Genomic DNA, 11,333 nt, shown 5'->3' with positions numbered 1-11,333 from the left:
CACTCTGCCTCTCTTGATTTCTCAATGTTTGAAGTTTTGTAGTCTTGCCCTTTAAGCCAAACATTTGCTTGGACATGACGGGGATGCCTGCTGCTGACTTGGTATTACCAGTTAGTGAATTCAAAGAATGGTCCCTAGCATGGTGGCTGCCTAATTGATTTTTCTTTCAGGACCACAGTCAGCTGCATATTATAGTTTTGTAACATAACGTTATTTCGAGTATTATGATGTTGATGTGAACATAATCATAGTTCGACGATGATGCCTTAGGTTTTTACAATATTAAGGACACTATTTTTATTGGTATGTGAAGTTGTTCGAGCTCGTGGGCTCGTAGCTCTGTAATGGAAATGATGCTTCTGGATCCCCTCAAGGATAAAGCATAATCTTTTCACATGCTTTACCCTATTGCGGGGTATTTGGAGGTTGTTAGGATTAATGCCTCTTTGAGCATGTCGATCACGAGGGATTTCTTTAGTTATCAACTTGGTCCTGTTCTTTTTGTTTGGATTTCATTTCTATGGTTTAGTATGAACTCCTTGAATATTCCTTTGTTTTGCTTAACAGTAGCAGGTAGAAGAAAAACCATCTTTATTAGTTTAAGATCTTTTAGTTGGATTCTATTAGAAAAATTGTTTGGGGTTGAGGCCACGCTGTTTATGCAAGCGTAATGAAAGTTGGTCAGATCGTATTTAATATGATTCATGCTTCAATTGTAGTGAGCTCATAAAGGAAATTGAATATCTTTGAGCTCGTTTACATTAGACAGTATGCAATCGTAATTTGATTTTCATTGAGACCATTTAATAATGGAATGGAACATATGTGATACCACAACGTCATTGAGTTATAGTCAAAAAATACTGGACTCTTGAACGCTCATGGTTTTGGTATTTTGAAAATTTGGCCCCTTTTTTTTGTACACGTAGTCGTCCTCGTATATAGATTAGTAGTGGTGTCATTAGTATCCATAATACTTTGTTGCATACTAGCCAAGAAAAATGGTACTATAAATTTAGATTGGTATTGATATCATTGGTATCTATAATTGATTTTATCCTATCGATATAGATATATGACCATTTATATATGGATACCAATATCGAATTTAAACACGACGATTCATGGATGATAGGGCAAAATCTGGAAAATTATGAAAGGTTCATACAAAAAGAGGAATCAATTCCATGTAATGATCAATGGTAATTAGATTAGTCACTCATTTAGAATGAGATTATAGACCAAGACTACAAATTTCGTGGTGAGACTATATCCATTGCAATTATATAATATTGGTAAACACCAACAATCGTAATTAATTGACTCTTACTTTTCATATTACTATTGATCTCTTACGATTGCAGCTATGTAAACATAGTATAAGTTCAAAGTAGACAAAATTTCATGCTATTATGAACAAATAAACGATGGATCCGTTGAAAAACTATTCACAATTTTTTTTTCATATCTAACGTATACGGTATCTAAAAACATTAAGTCTAGGATTTGGTAAGTGAAAAGTCCTTTTCATGAGAAGAAAGTATGGGTTTGAAGTTCTAGAGTCATCTTAAAGAGCCAAGGATTGGAACGTTCAATATCTAAGAACAACATAGTTCCAAAGAAAGAAAAAAATGGGAAAGTTGTAGAAGAAAATCAAAAGTTCAATGGGAAAATAGGAAGTCTATAACATATTATATAATATAAACTAATGTTTGGGAAGTTTCTTGGAAGCTAGCCTCAAGAAACTTTATAATGGACTCATAAATTATTCAATAAAGTTGGTTCATTTTATTAGTAATTTGCATACCACGTGTCATGAAAACGTAAGATAATGATAGACCTTTTTAAATATCCAATAACAGATCTTATGATAAATGTGCTGACTGATAAACAATTAGTTATTATCAAGATGTGAATAAAATTGGATACCGAACATCTTCATTCATCGATAATTTTGTCCGACTTCAATTGTGTGTTCTTATTTGTCGAACTTAAAGAAAAAAAAAAAAGCTGGGTCCTTTAAATAAGAGTTCTATATTAAATTTGAATAAAGCACTTTTTCTATAAATATTTTTAATTAAAAAACACTAACGATTTTATATATATATATATATATATATATATTTCAAGGTGTTCTTTAGTGTTTAAATATGTTTCCAATTACTTTAAATCCTTTTTAAACGTAATTAAAAGTATTTTGAAATGACGCAAGACTTGTTTGAATTTACATGGTAAGTGTTAGAAACACTTTTTAAGAAATAATCCAAATTGATTCTAAAACACTTTTCACATTTCAAAACCCGTTTCAATCACAAAGGAAAAGAAAATAATTTACTCATACTTTAGAAGTTAGAATAATTCTACTCAAACTCTATATTGTGATATTTTAAGTGGCTCAAAAAAATTATAAATTTTGTATGGATGACTCAAATTTCACGATCAAGATAGATACCGTCTAACCTAAATTTTGAAAATGACGCTCTGGATAAAGGTATTAGGCATGAGATTCAAAAGCTTCCTATTACAACCCTAAAGTGGTTATTTATAGCCTTATGAGAAAATCAAACAATTAACTAATTAATTTTAAAATATTAATTAATCATTAATTAATTTAAATTAACAACTAAACAAATAATAAACTAAAATATACTAATAATCCTCTTCTAATTCTCCTCGTCAAAAAAGAATGAATGTATAACACATTTTTTGTCTACATCACTTTCTAATACCATAGTGCTCTCACACGCTAAAACTCTTCCTCCCTCACTCTCTAACACTCGTCACTTTGAAAAGAAAAAAGTATTGACAAGTGGTTACTAGTTTTTGACAAACAACAAATTATTTGTCATTGCATTTCAAGCTCTGGGTCAAACAATGTTTCAGATTAAAATTTAGGTGATCCGTACAAAGATATCAAACTTTAAATTATAATATATTTTTTGAGCTAAAAAGATCCCACCTTTAGAATAATGAATCAAAGTATAAGAACTCTTTGAAAAAGTCTTAGTTTAGTTTACATGCAACAAATCAGCAAATCATAATGGGTCTAAAATCAGACCAAATCAAAACTTTGAACTCTTCACAAATAAGTCTTCCATATGACACCATTGTCAACTAAAATTAACATAAATAACAAGACTAAATCCATATCTCAAAACCAAAATTCCATCCTTTCACTTTCAATTTTGAAATTTCAATAGTTAAATCCTCACCAAAAAGAAAGAAAGGAAAAAAGAAAAAAAATCTTTTTAGAAAAATCCTTACTTTTCCTTTCTATTGGCAGCCCTCAAACGTTGATCATTCTAAAGCTCTCAACTTTTTCTTTAAAGAAAAAAAAAAAAACAAACTTTGACCGGCGTTGCTGCAGTGGCGGCCGTAGCTTCTCGTCGCCTTCGTGACCACACCGTACACTAAAATGAACCCTTATCTTCTTTCTTTTACTTTTCAATCCTTTTCACTATAAATACAAACACGATTTCTTCTCAACACTTCATCATTCAATTCGTTTACAGATAAACAGACAACAAAATGGCCGGTAGGTTCGCTCTTGTTCTGGGTTTTGCTGTGTTTTTGTTTCTTCAATACTCCGCCGCTCAGACCGTTCATACCGTCGGTGACTCCGCTGGCTGGAGAATCCCTCCAAACGGTGCCGCTTTCTATGTCAACTGGGCTGCTGGAAAAACTTTCCGTGTCGGTGATTCTCTCGGTGAGTAATTAAGTCCTGTTTTGAATGCTCTGTTTCTCTACCCTCCTCTGTTTTTCTTTGCAATAACTAATCAAATTAGCGAATTGGGTTACTTTCTTTTTGGTTGTAGTATTCAATTTCACGTCGGGTTTGGACGAAGTGACGAGAGTTTCGAAGAGGTCGTTTGATTTGTGCAGTGACGACGATGAAATTGGAGATTCCATTGAAACAGGGCCTGCAACTATTCCTTTATTATCACCAGGGGAGTATTATTTCATTAGCTCTGAGGATAGGCACTGCGAACAAGGTCAAAAATTAGCCATCAATGTCACCGCCGCCCCTGGAGCTCCAACGCCGCCGTCTTCCAACGCTCCTCCAGCAACCCCAGGACGAGCTCCAGTGACCCATGTCGTCGGAGGCGCCGCTGGCTGGACCGTTCCTCAAGGCGGTGCCATGTTCTACGTCAACTGGGCTGCCGGAAAAACATTCGTTGTGGGCGATTCTCTATGTAAGAATAATCTATTCAATGTGGTAAGAAATTAAATTGCAAATTGATAGATGAAAAATTCTAAATTGTTCATGATTCTGTTTTTTGCAGTGTTCAATTTTACAACCAACGACGATGTAGTTAGAGTATCGAAGAGATCGTTCGATTTATGTAGCGACGATGATGAGATCGGCGATGACATCGACAATGGGCCAGCGACTATCCTACTGTCAACTCCCGGCGAGTATTACTTCATAAGCAACGAGGATAGGCACTGCCAGCAAGGTCAGAAGTTAGCAATCAACGTCTCAGCCGCCGCTGGACCAATGGCTCCTCCTTCTTCAAATCCTCCACCCTCCAACGCTCGTCCACCAACCCCACGCCCTGCCCCAGTCACCCATATCGTCGGAGACGCCGTAGGCTGGACCACTCCACCAGGCGGAGCCGCTTTCTATGTCAACTGGGCTGCCGGCAAGACATTCGCCGTTGGTGATTCTCTAGGTAAGATTCTCTGCTCTTACCCATCACTCACCTTCCGATAACAAAGTTATAGAAGATATTTTCAAATATCGCAAATTGTTACTATCTAAAACATTCATCAACAATTATCATTGTCGCGAGGTGGTATCATAGTGTCAAATAACTTAGAGAAGACTTCTGACCAATTTTAAAATTCATTAGTCTATTAAACATAAAAGTGAGAGTTGAGAAATTTATTAGAAATTTGTAAAACTTGAAAGGCTAAGCTCGTTTAATTTAATTGCAGTGTTCAACTTCCAGACCGATGTGCACGATGTGGAAAGAGTACCGAAAAGATCCTTCGATATATGCAGTGACGACGACGACATCGGCGACTCCATTGAATCTGGCCCTGCAACCATCGTTCTCAGAGACGCCGGCGAGCATTACTACATTAGTACCGAGAACCAAGATTGTCAACTCGGCCAAAAACTAGCAATCAATGTAACTGCCACCAGACCCAACACTCCTGTAACATCCATTTCAACACCCCCAACCTCCGGTCCAACTCCTGGCAGTTCACCATCTAGCCCCGGCGGCACCGGACCACCGAACTCCTCCGCCAACACCGTCGCTGCCGCTCTCTCCGCCACACTCTTTGGCCTTGTTTTGAGCTTCTTCTAGATACGTTTTATTTAGAGTGGTTCTTTTTGTTTTATTAAATTATGTTTCTTTTTTCTTTTTTGGTGCTTTTTTGTTGTTATTATTTGAGTGGTGAACTGTGGCATTGCCCGTCACAGTCATAGTTGTGTTCGTGTTGTACTTTGTCATTTCATTATTTTTATACATACTTATAAATAAATAAATAGTTTAAAATTCAGATTTTTTCCCCATTTTGATATTATCCTTGTAAAATATTTCATTTCTTATTGCATTTTGATATCAATATCTAATATTAAATATTAAATATAAAGAAGAATATTTGATGAATGAAAAAAAAAAAATCTCCAACCTTACGTTTATAATACAATATCATTTTAAGATATATTAATTAGTAATATTTATTCGTGGTAGTAAAAGTAAATTTAACTAAGTGAAAATACATATTAAAACAAAAAAAAGTAAAAAAGTCTATTTACCGCATATGTCGTAAAGAATAAGGATCATCTCTAATTTTATCTTCATCCTCAATTTTCTTTGTTATCTATTATTTCAACATGATGACAACTTAAAATTTGATTTTTTCTTGCCAAAAACTTTAATTTTAAACGGACCATTGTGAGTCAAGAGATTTTTAATTATTTTCTATCTTGAACTATATAAATAGCTATCATGGAAATATTAGATACTTTGGATTATTTAACTTCATGCCAAATTGAATTATTTATTAGTGAAATACATGATTTTTTGGGATATATATCTATGAGATTTTTTTCCTGTGGGTCCCGCAGCCATTTAAGGTGATTTATTGAGGGGAGACTTATTGTTTTCATATAATAATATTAACATTTCTTATTTGAGATAATGTAATATTAATAAAATCAATTCATCATTCATGTTCGAAATAATTATGAGATGGGGTAAATATTTGCTAATAGAAGCGTAGCTGAAGGATTACTAGAATTTACTCATTATTCGTTTGACGTTTAGATGTTCAAAATTTTCATATCTTCACCATAATTTTAGTACTTAAAAAATAAAATAAATATTTTTGATCTCTTATTAACAAGTTGGTCCTTAATATGAACATGACTTAATTGATATAAGATATACACTCTTGATCATAATATCGAGAGGTTTGAATTTCTCGTTTAAATTATTGTACTAAAAAAATAGCATTTTTTAATATAGCATTGGGATAATGAAAGGATTTTTACGTTCGAACTCCAGTGAGGTAGTAAATGCTAATTTTATGTTCACTATTACAATATTGTGATTGTTTGATTTTATTATGGGCAAAACTTGAGCAGCATGTCTTGCAAGATGTTAAGGACATTGTCAGGTATATTGTTACATGTTTTGCAGGAGATTCCGTAGAATGTGTAGATTTCTGTGGTTGAATTTGCAAATTTTCATGGTTGCCTTCTTTATTTTCCTGCATAGATTATTTATTCACTCCTTGAAGATATTTTATAAGCTAGCCATATATATTGTGGTCTCATTTATTTTTTAGAGTTAGCCGTCTTATTAGAAAAGTGTTTGCTGAGAGTTTTGAACTTAGGGTTTGTCTAAGCCTCAGCTTCCATGTATTTTTATTAAAAAATTTTGTATTTGTCATTGAGATTTTTGGTGCAACAGCCATTGTAGAACTTGGGAGGAGTTTTATTTGATATTTTATTTAGGGAAGTCTAAGTACGTTGAAGATGATGAAATCTTATACTTAGGGGGAGCCTAAGTATGTTGTATTGAGGGGATCTCATAAAAAAGCTTGGAAAAGCATTATTGTGGAAGTCAAAGGAGCTCAAACTTAGGGGGGAGCCTAAGTTAAAATTGAAGAGGAAGCTATATGTGAGTCATTGAAGAGAGAGTTTATCAGATAAATACTTTTCGTTGTAATTGTAAACTCTTTATATAGTGAAGTTTCTTTCCACTAGGCTCATAGCACCCTTGACATAGGTGGTTTTGCACCGAAGTGGGACACCAATCTCTGTGTCTTTATATTGATGTTCATTTTTGTATTGTCTACTTATCATACATATTGTTTGTGACATCGTGCTTGACATTTGTACTCTGTGTTCGATCCATTCTATTTTTCCGTAATAAGTTAACATGCTTATCTTGATAATGGAGAGAGGTCTGTATCAACTTGATTGTAAATTTAATTAGTAAAGATACTATATATTTACGGTAAAATATTTGAACTTTCACTACAATTAAATAAACTAAACTTTACTAACCATTTGATTTTTTTGTTTTTGAAAATTAAGCCTATAAAACACTCTTTACTCCTCTAAAATTTTTGCTTTATTAAGTACTTTTACTAATATTTTCAAAAAACAAAAACTAGTTTCAAGTCTAGTTAGAAACACTTTAAGATTGAGTGTGCTAATTCTAGTTAAATTTTCTTTATATATCATCTAGTTTGAGAATAGAAAACGAGTGTGAGTAATATAAAAGTTTTGAGAGAGTGTTTTCTTAATTGGGATCGAGAAGAGAATATTTTGTATGATTGTAACGAATTTTTACCTAGTAGATTTCTTATTGATGAGCCGTGGTTTTTCTCTGAGTTGAGAATTTTTCACGTAAATTCATGTGTTTTCAATTTTATTGGTTTCTTTTAATTTTTCTACTTATTCATGCGATAGAAGTGAGAGATTTTTCCCAACACAGTTATTATAAATTATAATTGCCATAAAACGCAGGTTTTTTTTTTTTTTTTTTTCATACATAAACTTGAGATTATAGATAAGTAAATGTGTATGACGCAAAAACTCATAGCTTATAAATAAAAATGTAATCGAAAAAAGTAGAAGGTTAAAATATAAAGTTGGTCTATATAGTCTAGACAAAGTTAAAATTTAATTTGTATAGTGCGAAAAGTTAGAATGTAGTTTTTATGATTGGATAAAACCTCATATAGTCCATATAGTTTGATAAAACTCTTATAAAGAGTCTCTAATTATAAACCACTAGGACTAAATTCTATCATTTTCCAATATAAAGACCAAATTTATAATTTAACCAAACTAGAGTGAATCAAGTATAGATAATTGCATTTCACACGAGAGAGAGTATTGTTAGATCAACTTTAGTCAGGTACTTAAAAGAACTATTCTTGCAATTCGGATAATTAGGCAAATGTCCCATTTATTGTATCTTCGTCTCACGAACTAACATTTAATTGCATTTTATCCTTTCTAGCCTAGTTTCTAATCAATCTTAATTAAATAAAGATTTTGAAAGTATAAGGATGATATAAATCTAAAAGTCATGAGAGACCAAAACTGCGTGAGATGACAAAATTAAAAGTATGATAAACTTAAATGGAAAACATGGTTTTAGCGAAAGAAAAGCATAAGTTTATATATATATATAATCGAACCAAACCGAACCGTTTATATATATATATATATATAAAGTTAAAAACTGAATAGATCCAATCGAATCAAATATTTGTGGTTTGGTTCGGTTTGATATCTATCCAAAATTGAAATTGTCATTTTAGTTCAATGTAACTACTAAATCAGATCGAACTGAACCGTGACACCTTTAATAAATACAAACTTGACATGAAATTTGTTGGAAATGTGACTAAAATCTTACATTGTTTAAACAAGGGGATGATCATGGATTTATAAGAGAGGATGAATATCTCCAATGAAATGAGACATTTTGGGGTAAAATCGAAAGCAAAGCTATGAGAATTTATGTCCAAAATGTACAATATCATACCATCGTGAAGATAATTGAAGGGTCGTTATCCTTAATAAAATTGAATGAGACTTCAAAAATATATATATAAAAGCCAAGAGGAAGATTGATCTTGTACAAGTCGTTTAAAATTAAATTTGATCAAATTGAACGTTCTCACTTACAAAATAGGAAAAGAAAAAAAAAAATTAAAAGGAAAAAAGAGAGAGAAAAAGAAAGAGACTTGGGGAAGTCTAAGAGAAAAATATAGGCAAACAATTCATTGGGGGTATTGCCCTCTATAAGGTCATCTAATCTATCTTTCAAACCAATTCATACACTTCTAATTTGCTAATTAATAATTTACATGGATTCACATTTAATCATGCCCCCTTAATTTCAAAATATTACTCAATAAAACCGTCACAATATAGCTAGCAATTTTGTATGGTAGGATCCAGATTAAAAAGCATCCACTTTTATTTAATTAACTATGAAATACACATTTGAAGTAGTTTTTCCGTTTATTTCTCGTACATCTAAGGATGCAAAATTGATCGTAGGTGGTTATATGGAGGCTATTGTTGTATAATTTTCTTAGGCCCTTACATTGTCTTTATCTTCAAGATCCTATGCCACCAACTTTCTCACCGATTAGCCAAATTCTTTGTTCATAAAAAGAGACTTAATTATATTCACTCGTTTTCTCATATACTTTTCAACACTTTAATTTAGTTTAATTTCTCTATAAATTTGCATCCCATTTTCATTAAACAAACACAAAGTTATTACAAAGAGCAAGAATTTTTTTTTTTTTTTTTTAGGAAATAATGGCTGGTAGAGTTGATTTAGTTATGAGTTTAATTGCGGTGGTTAGGGGTATTTATGAGTTGAATTGAATTGAGTTGAAGATTTTTTAGATCCAATTTAATGGTTCAATTGTAAATCAACCCAACTAACCCTAATTAAAAAATAATCCAACTCAACCCAACCATGTAATATTTGGGTTATTTGGGTTGGGTTGGTTCGGGTTAATCAGATCATTTATTTAAAATTTTATTTTAAAAAGAGCAAAATGTAAATAGGTAAAAATCTAATTTAATTATTTTCATATATTGAATTAATATTAACAACTAAATTTCGATTTATATAGGGAATTTTTTTCTAGAGTGTAAAGAAATACTTTTAAGAGTTGTTGGAGAGTAAATTAAAAAATATTAGAATTAAATAAAACTAAAAACAATATATGTATAAATAATTGTGTTATAAGTAATAAAAATATATATATATTAAAATTAATAATAAATTCGGGTTGGTTTGAGTTATATTAGTTGAACTAATGAACCAACTCAATCCATAAAATTTTCATTTATTTGAAGGCAACCCAATTCAAATGAGTTAATAATCCAACCAAAACTGTACTGGTTTTTTTTTCGGATCATCAAATTTTTTGAACATCCCTAAGAGTGATTTTTGTTCAATATATCGCTGGTCAGACGGTTAATGTTGTCGGAGACAGCCCTTCCGCAGGGCGGCGCGGCTGCTAAACACCACTTTGTTGTTGGCGATTCACTAGGTAAGTTTCTTTTCTATTGTTTTTACTTCCTCAATCTAAATTTTAATCCCATCTCTAGTTTTTTTAATTTTTAGTGTTATTTATATACTACAAAATTAACATTGGCTTAACAACTAGATTGAATTTATTAGATACAAAATTGATATTTGTTGTGAATAAAAAATATAACTAAGTATTTAACTGTAAATAGATGACTCAATAGATCATTCTAGTAAAAGTGAAGTTTTATTTAGTTAAGTAAGATGACTGATACATACACTCAACAATAAGAATTAAATAGATCAATTCATGTTATAAACAAGAATCATGTCAACCACAGAAGTTAAGAAGACCATAGAGGCTGACCACAAGATCGAACATGAGAGAAAAATAATACTTAAATATGGAGGTCGAGCTCTGGATTAACCATAAAACTTAAGGAGGTCGACCATTAAAACAAAATTATGCTTGGCCATTTCATATGATACTTATGTTTATTTTTTTAATTTTTTTTTAGCATCGATTATTCATGTGAATTTCTCTATAATTGGAGAATATGAGAATTAATTGGAGAATGTATGGTTCTCCAATGGTTGATTTAGTCTCTCTTCCAAAGCTTATCAATTGGAACTATTATTTTCCAGTTATAGAATATCCAAACTTTGACCATTTGATGAGCTTCTTTTGCGGCCCTTCCTTTGCAACCATAAGTTTCCTTTCTAAATCTCAAAATAATACCTTATTTCTCTATAAATTTACATCCCATTTTCATTTTACAAACACAATATCCCCAAAGT

General features: G+C 31.8%; 1 protein-coding gene across 1 annotated transcript; it reads left to right on the top strand.

The window, feature by feature from the left end:
• Window positions 1-3,512: 3,512 nt before the first annotated feature.
• LOC120087084 (blue copper protein-like) lies at window positions 3,513-5,524 on the top strand. Its single transcript, XM_039043955.1, has 4 exons — window positions 3,513-3,706; window positions 3,816-4,193; window positions 4,284-4,673; window positions 4,939-5,524. The coding sequence occupies exons 1-4, from the start codon at window positions 3,529-3,531 to the stop codon at window positions 5,313-5,315; spliced, it is 1,323 nt and encodes a 440-aa protein (XP_038899883.1). The 5' UTR covers window positions 3,513-3,528; the 3' UTR covers window positions 5,316-5,524.
• The last annotated feature ends 5,809 nt before the right edge of the window (window positions 5,525-11,333 follow it).

Source organism: Benincasa hispida, chromosome 9 (assembly GCF_009727055.1).
Source record: "Benincasa hispida cultivar B227 chromosome 9, ASM972705v1, whole genome shotgun sequence".
NCBI classification, from domain to species: domain Eukaryota; kingdom Viridiplantae; phylum Streptophyta; class Magnoliopsida; order Cucurbitales; family Cucurbitaceae; genus Benincasa; species Benincasa hispida.
Note: the sequence above shows the minus strand (reverse complement) of the source record. Positions and strands in the feature narration are given on the sequence as shown.